The following is a 20,315-nucleotide window of genomic DNA, read 5'->3' on the forward strand; positions in this document are numbered from 1 at the left end:
GCACTGACCAGAATTGCAGGCTAGAGCCTGCAGAACTATTCAAGCGGGGAAAATTCAACAGGGCGGTTGTACATAAGTTGATTGGCAGATCGACTTCTGTACAACCTTCCTGCCCATACATGGATAGAAATCCGACCAGCCGCCCCCTGCTGATCTGGCTGAATTTCGATCCACGTATGGCACTTTAACATTGAAGCTCATTTTTAAAACATACAAGTAGGCTTTACAACAAGGCACAGTCCCCACCGTGTAAATGGGTTGCCTAACAACCCCCATTTCCTAACAACCAGACAAATCTCTTCCATTACATAACAGGCAACCAGGGGTAAAAAGGTAATAGCTATAGCGGGCAGAAGATTATGACTCATAAGAGGAAAGAAAAAGGTTTTCATTAGTAAACTGTATTGTAATGAAAGCTACACTAGAACTCTGTCTACAGCTTCCTATACAAACCATTTTCTGCAGACTGGACAAATTGTATGCTAACCTGCTACCATGCAACAGTGTTGTCAGCCTGCCATGTGCACTCCTTTAGATGGCCGTTGGGCCATTACGTCATAGTGCATCTTCTGCAGGCCTGAAAGGCCAATTTAGAGAGTGCGTTGATGCTTACAGAAAGGCAGCTTCTTAGCACTGGACTGAAACAGAAAATGCTGAGACTGGTAGGAACTCCAGGCAAGTAATGTTGCAACAGATTCACAAAAAATAATTTGCCTAAAGTGACACTAAACAATATCCATATTCGACAAAATAAAGGAGAAGTGTGGGAAATGGGAAAAAAACAAAACATATATGGCTGGAGCATCGGTGAAATGCTGCAGCTGTCCCCCACCGGCTTTAAGCCCAAGAACTGAGAGATCACGTGACTGTCGAATTTCTTATTTCTTGGTCAGCTCTGAGCCGATCAGTAACTGTCAGTCACAGCTTTGTGCTCTGCTCCTCCAGTTCTTACTGGAGTGCTGGATAGGAGTGGCTGGTTCAGGCTCTCAGTGGCACGCTGAGAGGCCAAGCCAGCTGCCATGCAGGCATTTGGAGGGATCTTAACATTATTGCTGGGATCCCTCCAGAGCCTACAGTAGCCCTGTGATGTCAGCTAACTGCAGGCTTTAGCCCGCTGTTTGCCAATTCTAGGTCACAGGAGTGCAAAAGTAAGTGCACTCCTGTGACCTCCATAAGAAGTATAGCCGTATAGCCAAACAAGCTTTGGTCATACTATTTCTTTTTTACTTAAACACATCCACTATTTTATGGCTCTGTAAACAATTTTTCACTGAATTGTTTCTTACCATGTTTTTATGCCTCTTTGTAACATCCTCTGTGAGCTCTCAAACCTGTCCACTCCACTCACTTGCGTTTGTTTGGAACAAGCAATGCATGTTAGTTACAGTCATGTGCACTGGCCTATGCACACTACAAGTCTCATGGTGCATAGTCCCTAGTCCTTCTAGGGAGTGAGCGAAAGGGGGTGACTACTTTCCTACAAACAGTGAGAGCATGGAGAACAAAATGTAGCCATCCCCTGATACAGTCATTTTATAGGTCTTTAGAAGGGGATAACAACAGTCATGTCCACGCAGAGGCTAAAACATCTGATAGAGATAACAATCATTGTAGAGAGATTTGCACTGTTAAAACTTTCAGGACCAATGCGAAAGGGGCCACCCTCCAAAAAGGAAGTTAGATCACAGCAGCAAAAAAAAAAAAAAAAAAAAAGAATTTGGGGATTTGGAGGGGACTGAGAGCAACCAGAGTTTATTGCCACTTTAAGAAAAATGCATACAGAGAGGCAGCATGCCATACAAAGCCCAAAATAGATTTCAAGTTTACATACATTTTAATGTTCCTGTTCTAAAATAACTTTCTTTTTCAGTTACAGCTTTTCTTGTGTAAGGCCCCGTCCACATCTCGCGTAGCAGAAACAAGCGTTCCAGTTCGCAATTTTTTATTCACTAGATGGGCTGCCCAATGCACATCTATCGCCCCCAAAAGAAGCTTCTGCTCCTTTTTGGTCGACGAGCTTCACACAAAAGTGTGTTCTGTCGCAAGTTTTTGCATGATTATGTCAAGGGACCGTCGCAGTAAATTTTTACTGCGTTTAGGAAACAGCCTGAAAAGGATTCCTGATTAGGAAAGAATAGCACCCAAACGCGCATTACGCATTTTACTTCTATTTGGAATCGCAATTACAAATTACCAAGTGTGAATGGGGCCTAATTGTCTTGCACACAGACTTCCTAAAGACAGTTGGTGCCTTGCCCCATTTTTGAAACTGAGCACCTGCCCAAGAACATTCCTCTGGTGGAACCAATAGAAAACTATTTTTGAACTTATGCTCAGAGATGCAAGTGCTTATTCCTCCCTGCTGTCCTGCTTTGTATAACACACACACACATATCTGTATACACAGTTTACATATCACATATACAAATCTTCTGGTTCAGCAGATTCCCTGGATTGACACAACCTCAGTCCTAGGAAACCAGAAGATTTGTTTGAAACTGTATATATGATACAAGGTGGAACCTTAGGTGAGGAATATGTACTTGCATCTCTTAGTATAAGCTCAAATGTTTTCATCCAGTGTTGTGTTGTAGGCGAGTGGCTTTGGAGCAAAATCACTTTTAGGGCCGGTTCACACTTTCCATGTGTTAAAACCCTCTGTTTTAGTGTGCGGCCTGGTGTCGATTTTACTGGGCAGGGAGGGGTAAAACAGTTTTTTGCTTTATTGGGCATGTACACTCTATTCAAGCCTCCACACAGCAGCTGGGAGTGATGCCCTGCGGCACTGTGACCAGTGGTGGCATCTGATGCGCTGTGGAAAAATAAAGCATGTCTGCATTTTACTGCACCGCATATCACTGCAGCACTGTAGATTGAACGGGCCACAGAGAAAACGATTGTTTTGTCACCACCCAGTGGTGATCTGCATTGTCCTATAAAGAATAACTCAGGTCACTGCATATAGTCTATGAACAAGTTCTTGTGGTTTGTAGAAAACGTTTTTTACCTGGCTTTTCTACTTAGCATGAAATGCAGGTTGGAGATCAAGAGGGACACAGAACAAACAAACTTCATATAATCTAATCTTACCGCACTCATTACTGCCTTCTAGCTACCCACTTCTTTTCATTGTGATTGTTCTACAATGTATCACTCCTGGCAGTAAGGACGGTTGGATGTTAAAGAACTTCATCCAAAAGTGGAAGTTCACTCCCCCCCCCCCTTAGTTTTCAGAGGTACCCGCTCCCACTTCCGCTGGAATTGCCTAGGCAATTCCACCAAAATTTCTTCAATACTCCCCCCCCCCTTATAGGACACGTAACAGGTCTCAGACACCTTTATGGAACACCTAACAGGTCCCAGAAGGCTGTGGGTCCAATCACAAGGCGCAGTGCGGATCGCACATGTGCAATGGGGAGCCAGCTGTGAAGCTGCAAGGAGTCACAGCCGGCTCCCACATTTAGGATGCCGGTGGTGGGAACCCGAAGACTGATGAAGAACAGTCTCAGGCGAGGATCCCTGGACAGGCATCTATTTATTAAAAGCCAGCAGCAACTCAATGTTTGAGAACCAGGCTGAAGAACCGCTTTAACTAAGGCAGCCCATACATTCATTTTTTGTTTTTTGTTGAATCAGCAGGAAAAAAAAAAAAAAGGACAGGCTGGTTGTACAAAAGTTGATCGACTTCTGTACAACTAGGGTACTCAAATGTGGAACGAAATTCAGCCAATTTAGTAGGGACTGGCCAAATTTCGATCCATGTATGGCTGGCTTTAGTGACTGACAGCACTATCAAAATGTGAACTAATGAGTGGTTGATGCCTTGTTCATTTACCCCCAAGAATGTTATCTACATGGAGAGCGCATTTCTCTCACTGGTTGGTATGAACTTCACTCCACAAGCATTTGCCCTCAGAGTGTGTCTGTGATAGGGTTATTAGACTGTCAGCTCATTCGGGAGCAGGATATAATAGCCTATTTACTCTGTAAAGCACTGCAGATACTTTTTTTATTTTTATTTTTTATTTTTTTTAAGCTTTTTAATAAAATCACTGAAGTGACACTTTACACCAGCACTGATAGCTAGGATAGGTAGGGGAGCTGGGTCACCTGTGTGGGCTCTGCGGTTCTGGCCATGCTTTTCCTCTGCTCCGTTGACTTCTCTATTGCTTCGCTAAGAGATTTAGCATACTGAACCATGGCCTTCAACTGCGAGTCCGTCAGCACCCACAATAAGTCGTCCAGGATCAGCACCAGCTTCGAGGCCACCACATTACAGTCTTTTAGCTGTTGAGAACAAGGAATATAAGCACACATGGTGGTGTCAATAATAAAAGCACCTCAAAAGGAAATTTATAGATTTGTACTTTTTTTTAAATATACACTGTAGGCGCACATGACCAGGGAATACACAAAATGTCATCAATGAACATTAACATTTTAAAAACTTTGTGTATACACATTGTAAAAAACACATTAAAATCGGAGCAGCCTATTCTATGAAAACTTATTAATGGTAAATGTAACCAATCCCTGCAACTATATCAAAATCTTCCTAAAAAAAACTAATTAAAGTGAAAAAATGAAGCAGCTGTATTTGTGCTCTGTATATGCTGGCTCTCCTTCCTGCTTATTAGTGTTGCACATAGGCTCCAAAGATAACTCTACCTTCATACAGTTTTCCTGGAGCCAAAGAAACCTCCCTTACCCTGTACCAGATGCATACTGATCTGAATCAGATGACTGCAGCCTTCAGGAATCCTCAAAGCCTTGGGCTGAAATGATCCTCTCCCCTGGCCATGTCTGCAGAGTAGATCGCCAGAGATGTCTATGGGGCCACCCCCAAACAAGATGCAGGAGACGCTTGGGTGACAATCCAGTAGAAGTCTAAAGGGGGCTCTAATTGCTATGTGCAGCAAGAATAAAGAACAATATCAGCCTAAGATCCTGAAGATTCTAGGGGGGGGACGTGTTGCTTTAGGTTAGATGGGGCTAAAACAAGATAACTTTTCTTACAGGTTTGTCAGACAACACAAAAACTACTCTAACATAGCTGGGAGGAGTTTGAACCTCTGTCAGGTTAATTACCATTTGTACCTCTGTTAAGCACATTCTTAATAACTTCCTGTATGGTCACCAGAACAGGAAGTGAGAGGAACTGCTCTACGGTTGGAAACACAGTAAAAAAGACCATATGACAGTTCTACCCCTTTTATTTTTATATTTAAAATTCTCACAAAAGGTGCTAAAGTTACGCAAAAAAAAATCGTATACAGTGGAAATAATAATTATTTGAGCCCCTACAGATTTTGCAAGTTTGCCCACTTACAAAGAAATTAAGGGTCTATAATTTTTATCATAGGGGTATTTTAAATGAAAAAGACAGGACACCATCCAAAAATCCAGAAAAACACATGATACAAATATTATAAATTGAGTTGCAGTTCAGTGAGTAAAATAATTATTTCATCCTTAAGCAAAACATGACTTAGTACTTGGTGGAGAAACTCTTGTTGGCAAGCACAGAGGTAAGATGTTTCTTGTAGTTGTTTACCCGGTTTGCACACATCTCAGGAGAGATTTTGGTCCATTCCGCTTTACAGATATTCTCTAAATCCTTAAGGTTTCTTGGCTATTGCTTGGCATCTCAAAGTTTCAGCTCCCTCCATAAATTTTCTATAAGATTAAGGTCTGGAGACTGGCTAGGCCACTCCATGACTTTAATGTGCTTCTTCTTGAGCCACTCCTCTGTTGCCTTGGCGGTATGTTTTGGGTCATTGTCATGCTGGAAGACCAATCCATGACCCATCTTCAGTGTTCTGGCTTAGGGAAGAAGGTTCTCATCCAAAATTTTACAATACATGGCCCTGTCCATTGGTCCCCCAATGTGGCAAAGTCAGCTTGTACCTTTAGCAGAGAAACAGCCCCAAAGCATAATGTTTCCACATCCGTGCTTGACTGTAGGAATGGTGTTCTTAGGGTCATAGTCAGTATTTTTCTTCTTACTAACACAGCGAGTCGAGCTAATGCCAAAGAGCTAAATTTTGGTCTCATCTGACCACAGCACTTTCTCCCAATCCTTTTCTGAATCATTTAGATGTTCATTAGCAAACTTCAGATGGGGCTGTAGATGTGCCTTCCTGAGGGGGACCTTGCGGGCACTGCAGGATTTCCATCCATGGCGGCATATTATTTTATCAATGGTTTATATGGTGACGGTGGTCCCAACTGTCTTGAGATCATTCACAAGCTCCTCCCGTGTAGTTCTGAGCTGATCCGTCACTTTTCATGATCACATGATCTCAAGATCATCCTTACCCCATGAGGCAAAACCTTGCATATAGCTCCAGACCAAGGATGATTGATGGTTATTTTGTATTTATTCCATTTGCGAATAATTACTCCAACAGTTGTCTCCTTCTCACCAAGCTTCTTGCTGATGGTCTTGTAACTCATTCCAGCCTTGTGGTCTACAATCTTGTCCCTGACGTCCTTTGACAGCTCTTTGCCCATGATGATGTGGTTTGAATGGAAGAAAGAGATTCTGTGGACAGGCGTCTTTTATATACATAACAAGTTGTTGTTAGGAGCACCTTCTTAAATTGACAGGACTAATCTGTGTACCACATGAGCACATACTGTGGCCAGTCTGTGGGAGCCAGAATTATTGTTAGTTGGTAGGGTATCAAATACTTATTTTACTCACTGAACTGCAACTCAATTTATACCATTTGTATCATGTGTTTTTTGATTGATATTCTATCTCTATCACTTAAAATACAAATATGATAACAATTATAGACCATTCATTTCTTTGTAAGTGGGCAAACTTAGGAAATCTGCATAAGATCAAATAATTATTTTCGCCACTGTAACAGTTGCCTCCAAATGAAGAGGTATTATACCTCTAGGGACTCTACCCCCTACCTTCCCCCTTGGACCCCTATGTCGTCACAGGGCTCAGCAGTGACACAGGGGTTCAGGGAATGGTACCAAAGTACAAGGCAGAGGACAAAGGCATCTGACACTCCTGAAAGTGTGAAGGTCCAGGCTTTTGTAGCCTGCAGCACTTGAATGGCAGGAAGGTAGGAGACACAGATCACCGTAGAGGTGGGTATAATACCTCAAGCAAGGAAAATCTATTAAGATTTATTTTTAAGTGGGGGATTGACAATGACTCTTTAAGAGTTGGTGTTCCAGTAGATGCCTATTTAGCTCCTATTTAGCTCCCTCAATAATAGTGGAAAAGTGGAAGTAAACCCCTTTTTTATATAATAAGGCTTACCTGTAGGTACTGTGAATATCTCCTAAACTTGCACTTTTTAGGAGATATTCACACTGCATGCAGGCAGTGATGTCACCGGCACAAACGCTCTGAAGGAACAGCATACCCATGCCATCCCTTCAGAGCTCTGTGCTACAGTCTGTGACTCCTACGCGCTTGCTCGGGAGTAACATCATCCTGGCGTGACCAATCAGACGGCCGAAGGACATGAGCCCGGAAGACCGACCGGGTGAGGATTGAAGCGCCTTTGGTGATGACAGCACGGCGCTGGAAGGATTAATTCTAGGGTACGCATTTCATAATGTGCTAGCACATTATGCAATTGACTTACAGGGTTTAAAAAAAAAAAAATGGTTTACTACCGCTCTAGGGCTACATGAATAAATTACTGATCAACATCAGGCACTGGCGAGGTTCTGTTCTCGCTATCTCTTGCACGCATGACTTTTCTCCTTCCCTTCTGGCTCCCAGTACCAGATGCAGGAAAAGAGCATCACATAAGGCAAAGCCTGGCTTGCTCATAGTACTAGCCTTCCTACTGTGATACTGAGAGTCAGAGTGCAACCACAGTGAGTCAAATAAATGCTAACAAGAAAATAAAGCACAACCGCTACATAGAATGACCACTATACAAATTTACATGATTTTTCCCCATCTATAAATGAACGCCATACCAAACACATTTTACAGAGATCTGTTCACAGAGAGAGACAGATGGCGGGGACACTGAGATTCTGCATTTTGCAATAAAAAAATGAAACATTCGCACTCACTCTCCTCTTCAGCGTGACTCTAATTTTGGACTGATTGGTGATAAGCCGGACAGGGGCGCTCATTATTTCATGATCGGAACTCTGAATTGCGTCTGCTTCAATTCGAATCATCTGCCAGGTTATCTCTTTAAACGTCAACACCTTAGAAGACAAGAAAGAAAATCTCATTAGCTAACTTCACACTTGTCAAATGTTAAATTGCAGCACTATGGGCTCACCTACACATGTGATACACTTGTTACAGTAGGGTACTTGTCCTCTTAAAGTGGTTCTTAAGCTTAAACATTTTTTACCCCAATGCATTTCCTGCAGTAAGGTACAAAAATATAAGTGGTGCTGCTCTGTTGAAAACTAAGTAATAAACTACAAAAACTATGTGAAATACATGAACACCAGCTGACAAACCCTGGTATCAACTACATAAAACTTCTGAAATGCAACAGTGTATTACTCAAAATGAACACAAGATGGCAGTGAAAATCCAATGACCGCTGTATAAAACTTCTTAAAGTGCAATAAAACGTCCAGTGCAAATACACAAAATATGAAGTGACTTTATCCACACAGTCTATGAAGTCACAAAGTGCTTGAAAGGTATGTAAAGTGCAATAATGGTGTTCTCTGGATTCAATAAAAATAAAACCTGATTGTCCCAATCTATATCATGCGAATAAAGCAGGTGTGGTTGTTATCTAAAATGTAGCAATGGTCTGATTTCCTCTGTGGGTCCTTTCATGGATGTCTGGTGGATCCTATCTCTTGGTGGGTGGGGGTTCTCCTTGTATAAATAGAGCAAATGGTAGTGGCCGATATACTCCGCTTCCACATACACCCCAGACAGGGTAAAAAAAGAAGGGGGGGTAGAGGAATTCGTAGTCAGAGAATGTATTCTCTGTAGCACCACATGTGCAAAGAGAACTACCTGCTTGTACTACAGAACCTGTAGTCAGTGCTGTGTCTTGGCCTAGGCCTGGGGCAGCACTTTGCGTGGGGGTGGCAGCTTTTTTGCCGCCCCTGCACGAAAACCCCCGTGACCCGTCCTCCCCACGTCCCACTCAGATACAGCCTCCCCACAGGCTTTGCACTCAGCACTGGCAGTATGGGCACTTACTTGGCCGGGGGGGGGGGGGAGCAACTGCCACGGACTGTCAGTGTCACTGCACACAGCTTAACTGGTGGAGGCGGAGCCTAATGATCCACGTACCCACCTCTGCACGGTATCATTGCACGCTCTCCAGCTCGGGTCTCTCTGTAACCAGAGGAGGAGCGAGAGAGAGTAGGACGGCGGCGGCGGGAACCCTCAGGTACAATTTGATGAGAGCGAGCGAATGGATATATACTAAAGCTGCCTGGGTATACAAGTTTTTAAATTAGTCCTGACTCGCTGTTTTAATCCATCTATATAGATGGATTGAAACAGTGAGCCAGGAGTCAGGACCTATTTAAAAACTTGTATACTCAGGCAGCTTTAATAACGCAGCCACTGTGCTCATCAAACGCAGCCACTGTGCTCATCAAACGCAGCCCCTGTGCTCATCAAACAAAGCCACTGTACCATCAAACGCAGCCACTGCGCCAATCAATTGAAAGATGAAGGTGCGTGGTTTACAGGTGACAGGGCATGTCTTAAATAGGAAGGGGTGTGGCCTCGACAGGAAGGATGGGTTGTATTTAAATTAGGGGGTACATGAGTTTAGTCAGGCCTAGGGCAGCACAAAACCTAAATACACCACTTTTTTCTGTTAAATACACCACTGCCCGTAGTGCCAGAACCAGAAATCAAGCAGTTGAAAGAAAATTTATTAGCATGGCTTCTGCAGATTAAAAGGTTTGGTTTATTTCTTTTACTCTTATTTTCTGTAATGTGCATTCTACATTTTCTTTATTTCTCAATGATCTCATCATGGATTTTGCTGTAGGAAAAATCAAATGTGTAGACAGTAGTTTTTAAGAGGTCTGCAAAAACGGGAGTAACGATTTGTAAACTTTCTTTAGCAGTCTAATGTAGCACCTCTCCAGTCCCTGTTGATCTCCTGCAGCATGTCTGTAGTCTCTGGCCATGCCCAAATTAGAACAAGATAATATATGAAATCACTAGCACTTCAAAGTGAAGCACGTAGCTCCCTTTAGAAAATGTTTTACTATTTTTGATGGAATTATGACATCATCATGATGTCATGGGAGGGGTGTTACACGGGTTTCTATAGGTTACACCAGGGTATATATGTGTTTTTGCTGCATGTGTTTATTGTCACTATGTTACCTTGAAGAAGGAACATGTCTTCACAATAAATATGAGACATGCATCTGTACAGAGCATTGGTGAGTTTGAACCACATAATCTTGCATCATCTCATGAAGGATGTGCCCAGTCTCCAAACACTCCTGTAGCTTAAATTACTGGACCCTTCCACACTATGCCTAGAAAGAACTACCCCCACACAAATAATTTAAACCAATCCCCAAAGTGAAAATCAACCCTAAAGCAATAAATGAGGATAGCGAAGACAAAATCTTTCACAGGTACAGCTATAAATACTAACCCAAACACACTCTGCTACAAAATATACACAGTGCCAAGCACAAAAATATAAAATTTTAAAATATATCAAATTATGTGTGACAAATAATAAATATTCCAAAATTAGTGTCTTATAAAAAAAAAAAATATTTGTAAATGATAAAGCAGTATAAAGTTCCCTCCATGCTTTTTGTGTATATGGCTTAATTTATTGCAACATTTTAGATTGTTTTTGTGTTTGGTATATTGCAACATTGGGCATATTGTGTAGCAGAGCGTGTTTGCGTTAGTCTTTAACTATCTCCTGCTGTATGTTTCCAGTCTCTGGCCATTTTCTTTAGTATATACCCACTTTCAAACCACTCATATGGCTTTTTGCGTGCAATCTCTATGCATCTCTTGCAGTATGTCCTCTGTATCTGACTGTATCCTGTAGACTCTCTGCAGTTTCTATTTAAAAGTCAAATGACTACAGAGCCATGAGTGGCCAGAGACATTGTGGATCCTAGTCTCAGCTGGCTTTTTATAAATGACAAGAATGATGTAGGGATGAATACGACAGAGATATGGAGTCACATCATTCTGCCCAGCATCACCATCAACAGCTTCCTAGAAGGTGGCACCGGGATACCCAACAAAAAAATCCCGCCATTGCAGGTCTCTTTTCTGGTTTCAACATTGGCATGTTGTGATGAGCCCAGCTGGAAAGTGGCACTTTGGGGTGCAATGGATTGCCAGATGGCAGCAGAGTCTGAACTGGTGGCACACATCTATTTGCAGAAAAATATAATCATGTGACTTGACACACATAAGTGTCCAGGCCAGTCATGTGAAGGGTATATTCTCGAACCCAGGTGTAAAATCTAAAAATGTAGAACATAAACTCCAATTTGCTTTATCTTACCTCTCCACGCTGCGGGTCTTGTATTCGAGTGAAACGCAGATCGCTAAGTTGCCAGGTGGCATTGACACTGTATATTCTTAGCTGGGACAACTCAAATGAAGCATTGAATGCCTTGGCTTTCATGCGGATGACGATGGAATTGACAGACAGGGAGATTCCTTCTACTACTTTTTCTGCAAAACCATATTCACTGGAAGATAAAATGAAAAAATTGGTAAAAAATAAGATAAAAATGGGAGTCTGAAAATTGACATAACAGAAATTAACATTTTGGCTACTTTGTTGCTCTTTATTGTGTGTAACACTGGCTGCTACAATATGTCAAGACTAATTGCCCGTACACACGATCCGAATATTGTAGGAAAACTGTCGTCCGAGGAAGAATCGTACGATATTCGGATCGTGTGTACACTACTTTCGACAGCCGATCACGACCGTTCATCCGATATTATTCGATCGGACATACAGGAAAATTTTCCTCTTACGATTCCAGATCGTACGACTTTCGTTTAGTCAGTATAGTTGTCGTCCGAATATACAATACAAATACATAACACATGACATCACTTCCGATTTTTTTTTTGTCTGTCGTACGAGAATTTGTGACTTTATTAGCTATTCAATTTCTACTTGCGACTATTTAAGCGAGAACGGTCGTACGATACATAACGCTGTCTACAGCCTCCTGATCTTAAACAAAATGTATCATGGTAACATGGTTCTGGAACTCTTCAGAATGGATCATGATAGCATGGTTCTGGCCTTCTGTTCACTTGCCTGTTGCATCATTGTTAAATAACCAGTACTTTCAGGTCTGTGCAAGCACATGGCGCTCCTGCTTAAGGTGACTCACTCACCTAAAAATGCAGTGGGTGTTTCCGTAGCCAATCGTCAGAACCGAGTGCTGTCATGTGAAAATGGGACCTTCAACCTATTTGCTAAAAAGACTGCATAAACTGCATCTTGCTGGAAGATTTCTGTGACCACCATGTTTTCCTAAAAAAAATCAGTCTACCCAAAAGTGAGATTTTTGCTATATGTGGAATCTAATTGACTTAGTGAGCCTTTCCTGTATGCTTTGGGGCAGGGGTCCTCAAACTACGGCCCGTGGGCCACATGCGGCCCGCCGACGACATTTATCCGGCCCACCCCACCCAGGGCCGGATTCCTGACAGGACACACAGCCACACTAATAAACGGCACGGACGGGGGCGGATCTGCTTGGCTCGGGCTCGGGCCGGGCCAGGTCGGCTCATCTTGGGCAGGTCCACTCTGCTCTGGTGGGGAGAATGTCCGCTCTGCTCAGACAAGCTACACAAGCCGCCTCCCCCACCCCAGTCATCTCTATGGAGGGCTCCGTGTGCCGCGCTGCACGCTGGGAAGTGTAGTTTCCAGTGCAGCCCCGCGGATTCACTTCTCACTGGCATGGCAGACAGGAGGCGCGGAGGGGATGCTCGCCTTGTCCCAGGACAGCGAGGAGGAAGAGGAGTCCAGCAGGGAGAGCGCAGGCTTCAGGGAACAGCCTACTAGGAAGAAGTAAGAACTGAGAGTTTGGGGAGACAGTCAGAGGCAAGTCCATATGTGTAAGTGTCCCCCTGTCCATCCCACAGTCCCCCTGTCCATCCCACAGCCCCCCTGTCCATCCCACAGCCCCCCTGTCCATCCCACAGCCCCCCTGTCCATCCCACAGCCCCCCTGTCCATCCCACAGCCCCCCTGTCCATCCCACAGTCCCCCTGTCCATCCCACAGTCCCCCTGTCCATCCCACAGTCCCCCTGTCCATCCCCCTCTCCATCCCACTGCCCCCCTCTCCATCCCACTGTCCCCCTCTCCATCCCACAGTCCCCCTCTCCATCCCACAGTCCCCCTCTCCATCCCACTGTCCCCCTCTCCATCCCACTGTCCCCCTCTCCATCCCACTGTCCCCCTCTCCATCCCACTGTCCTTCTGACCACTCTGCAGTCCCCCCTCCACCCCACTGCCTCCCCCTGTGCATCCCGCTAGTGTGGGGTTCTTTGGGGTGCTGTGGTTAGGGTGGTCCACTTTGGGGTGCCTTAGATATGATGGACTGATTTGGAGTGTTGAGATTGAATGAGCCACAAGCTGGTCTAGGTAGGGGGAGGGCGGGACTTTTATCACAGCGCGTCCGAACTATAGTCCGGCCCTCTAACAGTCTGACCGATAGTGAACTGGCCCCCTGTTTAAAAAGTTTGAGGACCCCTGCTTTGGGGGGTTGTTCTACAGTATAGGCCTCTTAGTGTGACAATGCTGCTCCTCCATGGATACAGCACAGTGAGTAGAAGCTGCCATCATAGGACATGAAATGTATTACAAAAAAATATTACTAGGCGACAATGAAGGAAAAACATCCTGGAAAAAAAATTTAAATGAATGTAGCCACTCCACCCAATAACTGGTAAATTGCAATATCACCTTTTTTTCTTGTTTTTTTTTTTTTTTTTTGGGATATACTTTAATCAAGGCCAAAACCAAACAAAAAGCCAATAAAACTCCAAGACTGTGCTCTGGCTCGTAAAATACTTTAATTTAATAGTGCACAGTGTTATAAAACTGGCTAGTAACACATTTGATTTCCAAACTCATGATAAACCAACAGTGCAAAACATACATCCTTATTTGTAGCATAAACACAGCGATATTACAGGCTTTATTAACAGCCCAGGTGGCAGTGTTGCGTTCAGGCTGACAAATCGCCCTACAGTGACATCAATCAGAACAAAGCTATATTCATTCAGAAAATATATTCTGTCTTCCGCATCAAAAGCTCCATTTGTTACAGTAATATTTTTTACATCGAGACAGTGGGATGTAGAATTCTTTTTTGCCAGAAAGACTGGGTCCTTCTCAGTGAACATCAGAAGAGAATAAAGGTCTCATTACTGAAAATAGCTGAAAGAATAGGAGTGATGCTTGTAACAACCCTTTATTTTAATGCAGATAAGAAGCTGGAAGGAGAAAAGTTGCATGACAAATCACACAAGTGTGAATGGAGTCTTAAGCACAGCTCCACCTTTTTAAAAATAAATTGCTCAGCACTGGTAAAAAAATATATATGATTTTTGTACTCCCAATAAAAAACCTTTCTTATGGCATTCGTTGAAGAACAAAAAAGTGTTTAACCTTCAGGTTATACTGCCGCCTATAGGAGGACTGGACACTGGCAAACAAAATCTGTAGTTCAGTCCACGATAACCCCTCCTACTACCAGCATGCCTTTGTTTTGTAGCAAAGCAGTAAAGAGTGTTGGACAGGTTAAAATGCATACAGTTAGTTTCCAGCAGATGGCCCAGGCTGGGGAAAGGGTTAAGCATTTTTGGCCTACTTTTCCGGGCTTTTTGATTTTAGCAGGCCCACCTGTGATATATATAAAGAAGAGGACAGCGAAGATCAGGGAGTAGGAATTGTAGTAGTAGTCGCACTACAGAGACTGCTATAGAGCTTCGCCACCAAACTGGGGAGAAGACGCGAAGACACTGGGAGCCAAGGACAGCATTCAAGCCACAGACAATGCCTATATGGGCTCTCACCACCCAGAGGTATGCCTGAGCCACTACATCATGTTAGTTAGGATTAGTGAAAGGACACTGTTTATGCTATATTATCATGCCGCATTTCAACAGTAAAGTTATGTTAAAAGTTCTGAACCTGGTCTGAAGTGTTTGAAAGCATGCATGTTGGTTCTGGCATATTCCAAAGAACCTGGGTCTGTAATTGCACTAGGGGGTATGGAGTAACACTACTAAAAAAGGTTAACTCAGCAAGGCAAGGAAAAAAGTGTAGTTGCTATGAGTAACCAAGTGAAGTAACAAGCTACAGCAACCAGTCCTTACGCATGGTACCTGGTAAGGTGGCAGGTCCTCCTGTATCGAGGGGGTCGGTGTTTTGTCTCATTCTCTAGTGGTCGGTCTCCCAAAGCAGCTGAGAGCAGACTAGCATTATGGAGATCTATGGCCTGGTTAAGTGGTACAGGAAACACATAGTTATGTGAGAGCATGCATGAGGTCCGTGCTAGGTGTTCGGTGGGGCCCCATTTTGTTACTGGGAGTGAGTTAACAGAGATAAGCTGGACTGATGGATTTGGCGCAGACTCAGCAAGTTACAGTGTGTAGTGACATGGGCCAAGTTGCTTTTTGGAAGAACTCTACACTTTATTATTGCACACAGTAAAAGCTCAACTCTAAGTCAGCGAACTGCCTTAATGTTTAATTCTTCACATGACTGCAGTCTCCGCCTGCTCCCTAGCATTGATGAGCGTGCTGCATGCGAGTGTTATCCCATGTGCGCAGTAGACCCCACCCACAAGCGCATGACCTTAAAACACAGAGGAGAGGGACCTGTGTCCCTCAATAGACTAGATTTTAAACTGTGTACGAAAACCCCATTTTCTTTTTTTATGTGCCACTGGGAGACAAAGGAAGTCTTATACTGTTGGAGCATCCAAATTAAGGGGTGAAACATACACATGAAAACATTTATAGACTGTGTAAACAGAACAAGTAGCAGCCTTGCAAATCTGTGAAACATTAGCTTGATTCCAAAAAAGCCCAGAAAGTCCTCACAGATCTACTACAGTGCACGTTGAAGGGAAAAGGTGCAATGCAATCCTTGAGACCATAAATCTTGGATGATGGTCTATTTAAGCCACCTTGGGATGGTGGAATGAGAAGATGGTGCTTCCTTATAGGGACCATTTAAGATGGCAAAAAAGGAAATTGGTGCTTCTGAAAGAAGCAGTGGCTGAGAGAGGGAGACTCTCTCACCCCAAATCACTACCAGGCAATGGTGACTTTTGGTGAAGTGATACCAGACAGTGGGACAAAAGAACAATGTGCTGGTTGAAAGGCATAAACTACCTTAGGCAATAAGAAAGTCTTGGGCCTCAACACCTTGTGTTGTGGGTGAGAGTAGAGAGAGGAATGTCTCCAATGGGATCAAACAGTGGTTTCTAGGGCACATAGAAAACAGATTCAGAATGCATGGAATCACAGGGAAATGAACAGTGGAAGCTACATGGGAGAATCCCCCTACAAAAGGTCTTAATCAATGAGTGGGAGACCATTGGTCTCCAAAACAAGTTACAGCATACATAAATCTGACCTTTAATGGTGCTGAGAGACAAACGCTGGTCCAGAACCAGCGGTAAGGAGAGGATTATTCCACGAAGATACAAGGGTGGAAACTCCAAGGGTCGCACCACGTGAAGTACACTGGAATCCTTGCAGGAAATGGCCTTCCTAGCTTTTAGCATTTTTGGAATCAAAGATTCAGTGATGCTTCTGTCTCCCAAAACCAGGGGTTTTAACAGCCATACTGTTAAAGTCATCGATCATGAAAGCAGGATAGCAAATGAGACAGAAGAACCTGGCAATATGGCAGAGCCCAAGGAGCATCGGCCGGGAGTCTTACCATATCAGTGTTTTGAAACTCCATAAAGCAAGAGTTAGAAAAGTGGGTACAATGACAAAGTCTTTGCCGCCTTAGGAACTGTACCCAAGACTGTAAACAGTACGGACAGAAGCAACAAGGTGATCTATTGATGTGGTGTGCCCCCACCCCTACAATGAAAACAGTGGTTTTCTTATTTGGGTCCTCAGGGATAAGCTCACCAGTCAAGCACTGTAGTGACTCAGATTTAGACAGGATCTCTGCAGCTGATGACAGCAGGCAACAAAAGGTTTCCAGGCTGCAGACATCAGACTCATCAGTAGGCACGCTCAGATGTGTTGCAACCGTGTGGCAGGAAGACTCAGGGTTAAGGTAACTTAAAATTGGTTGTAAAGGCTAAAAGTTTTTTACCTTCATGCATGTCAATCACAGCCAGTGAGCCAATGAGGAAAGAGCAGGGGGAGGGCCAAGCCACGGCTCTATGGGTCTCATGGACGCAGAGCAGGGCTCATGAGCGAGCACGCACCAGTGCCCCCATAGCAAGCTGTGTAGAGTGGAGAGGAAATAGAACAACAGAGGTGAACTTCTCCTTTAAGGAATGTTTTTAGCGGATTTAAACCGAAAGTGTGTGTTTTTTTTTTTTTGGGGGGGGGAGAGGGTGAGACTTAGGCCCAAAGTTAGTCTTTAATTGCCATGAATTCTGGTTTAGAGGAAATGTGTCACATTCCCAGTTTTCTACACTTATTCTATCCTCCCGAGAGAACCTGACTCTTTATTCTAAAATAAGTGGTAAATATTAAGTAAATTGCAGAATAGAAAACAAAAACAGGTATTCTGTCGAGGTATGCAAATCTGAGAACTGGATAGACAGAAATACAAACAGTTTTGCAGGTTAAAAAAAAAGTTTATGCATTTCATCTGGGTTTTCCTGGAGTTCAGCTTTAAAGGACAAATCCACGCTGATATTTCAGAATATACATGACTCACGGTAGGCCATGCCTGTCAAATGTGTGTGAAGTTGTATTGCCTTTTGTTTGCAAAGAGCTGAATGCTGAATAACCATACAGGTGTCACACCATGCACAATGCTCTGCACAACAGCACACAAGCCTCTCCTCTTTGCTTGACATTGAACAGAATGCTAAAGTATGCACATTTCTCTCAGTAAATATACATAGTCATGTTTGTTTTATCAAGTTAGACACACCAGTTAGACAGTGGATGTCATATTCCTGCCAAATATTTGCACTGCGATTGTTAAAAACCTTAGGATTATCTAGTGCTGGAGTACTCCTGCACCAGTGAGTTCTCCAAGTTTAAATTCTACTCTGTACAGTATATGGCCATAGGTGTGTGGGCATCTGAAGACCACATATATACAAGCTTGTTGGCCACTAAGTGGCTGTTTCCAAAATCGTAAAGGAAAAGCTGGAATTGGGTGTTAGGTCCCGTTTAGAGAAAACCTTCCTCTAGTGATGTAATGGGTAGTGTTAGTGTCCATATAAGCACCAGTAAGATGGGGCATTGAAGCAAAATACCCCAGGGCTACTAAAATGTAATCGGCTACTGACCTAAGGGATCTCTATGAGGCTGAAACCCCAGAAGAGGTGGTTCAGAACTCGGTAGGAACAGTTGTATTAACCCTGACCATTTTTACAGTCTTCTGCGGGTCATGAGGAGGGTGCAAAAGGCCTTTAGACATTGGGAGACTGATATTCTAATTAACTAATGGGGGCACCTTGGTTATACTCTGTGATAAAAATTTTATGCTGAAGACTTAAGATACATGGGGGAAGTGGTCCCAACTCTGTGGTGCTCCCAAGGAGAGGAGGTGCAAAGGGAAGATGGCTTACATAATTATGTGCTGGTGTTCTGTGCCTCAATGACACCTACAGAATATTAACTTCTGTATATGGTATTCAGTGCTGATGAATTCTGTTAGTATGTCAATATGATGTTAAATGTCATTGAAACCTTGCAAAGTTACAGTAAAGTGTGGAAAACACATGTGTGTAGACGACCCTTTATTCTCAAATGTTAAGGCCTATGGCCAGGAATGTCAAGAGCAGACCTACAGCCAGGAGTGTGACACAATATTGTGGTGGGTTCCAACTACAGCAGGTGGGTAGCTGTCCTATCCAAGAAGCAGGATGGGAACTTGTACGGTTTGGCACCAACATCTAGCCAATCGTGAGCCCGCCCCCCCCCCCCCCCCCCCCTCCTTACAAGCTTATTGAACATCCCATTCCAAAATCACTAACAGACAGGGAGTCGGTCCCCTCCCCTCTTGGAAGGCTTGCATAAAATAATTTGGAGTGTCCCTGTGGGAATTTGTGCTAATTCCACCAGAAGAGTATATGTGAGGTTAGTTGCTCATGTAGGACAGCACAGACCTGTTCACAATCGACATTCCCATTAATCTAAAGGTTGTTCAGTAGGGTTGAGCCCAGGGCCTGTGTAGGCCACTCGAGTTCCTCTACACCAGGTATGCTCAGCCTGTTTTCATGTGAAGAAAATAGTTTGTTTGGACCAGCTTGGTCTAAACTAACTATTTAAAATAACAGGAAACATGGAAATAAGCCTCAAAAAACAATTCTATTGCATTGTGGTAAATTTTTAAACATGATTTTAATTCATGTTTAGAAGTTCACCAAAGTTTTTTTTTAATTACGTTATAAACATTTGTAAACATTAATCTAGATTATTGCTTAAAGTAGTACCAAAGACCAAAGGTTATTTTTTTACCTTAAAAGAAAAGTTTGGGGTTGTAGCAAAAAAAAAATATATATACTCACCCAGATGGATGCAGCATTGATCCAATGCTGCATCTGTCCCCTGCCGTCCCTGCAGTAAGAACTGAGTGATCAAACACCGCTGATCGCTCAGTTCTCCCCCTCCACTCTGAGCAGAGAGCAGTGACTGATTTAGCGGCTCTCTGCTCTCCCCTCCAGCGCTTACTGTATCGCTGGGCTGTGGAGGGGATGGGAGAGGCTGGCTCAGGCTCTCGAAATATTGTTGGGAGGCTGAGCCAGCTGTCGGTCCAGGCTTTTGGGTGAATCCTGACTGTGAAGTTAGGATCTTTCCCCAGCCTGGACTGGCTAAGTGATGTCACCCGACAACGGGCTTTAGCCTGCTGTCAGCTAAACAAAGGTCACAGGTGTGCAGAACGAACTGCACTCCTGTGATCCATAAGATGCATTCTCTGCATTAAGGTAAAAAGGACCCCACTATCTGTCCTACTCACCCCCTTCCCTTAAACATTTACCTGGCTCCTATAACCACTTCAATGCTGTGTTGGCACCAGCACCACTCCCCTCACTTCCTGGTCTCACATAGGCTCCTGCTGCTGTCAGTCATACTCCTGTAAGGAAGGAGTAGGGGCATGGCTAAACTGTGCAGTGTTTGTCTATGGACACACACAGCCCCG

General features: G+C 43.6%; 1 protein-coding gene across 2 annotated transcripts in view; it reads right to left on the reverse strand.

Annotated features, from left to right (window-relative positions):
- BLTP3B (bridge-like lipid transfer protein family member 3B) overlaps positions 1-20,315 on the reverse strand; it is a 156,772-nt gene that overhangs the window by 72,278 nt on the left and 64,179 nt on the right. For both annotated transcript variants that reach the window (XM_073621200.1, XM_073621201.1), the window contains exons 5-7: positions 11,484-11,673; positions 8,059-8,199; positions 4,111-4,287 (exon numbers count right to left, since the gene is read on the reverse strand). In XM_073621200.1, coding sequence (XP_073477301.1) covers positions 4,111-4,287; positions 8,059-8,199; positions 11,484-11,673 — 508 coding nt within the window. The remainder of the gene's footprint in view (positions 1-4,110; positions 4,288-8,058; positions 8,200-11,483; positions 11,674-20,315) is intronic.

This window comes from Aquarana catesbeiana, linkage group LG03 (assembly GCF_042186555.1).
Source record: "Aquarana catesbeiana isolate 2022-GZ linkage group LG03, ASM4218655v1, whole genome shotgun sequence".
Taxonomy (NCBI): Eukaryota; Metazoa; Chordata; class Amphibia; order Anura; family Ranidae; genus Aquarana; species Aquarana catesbeiana.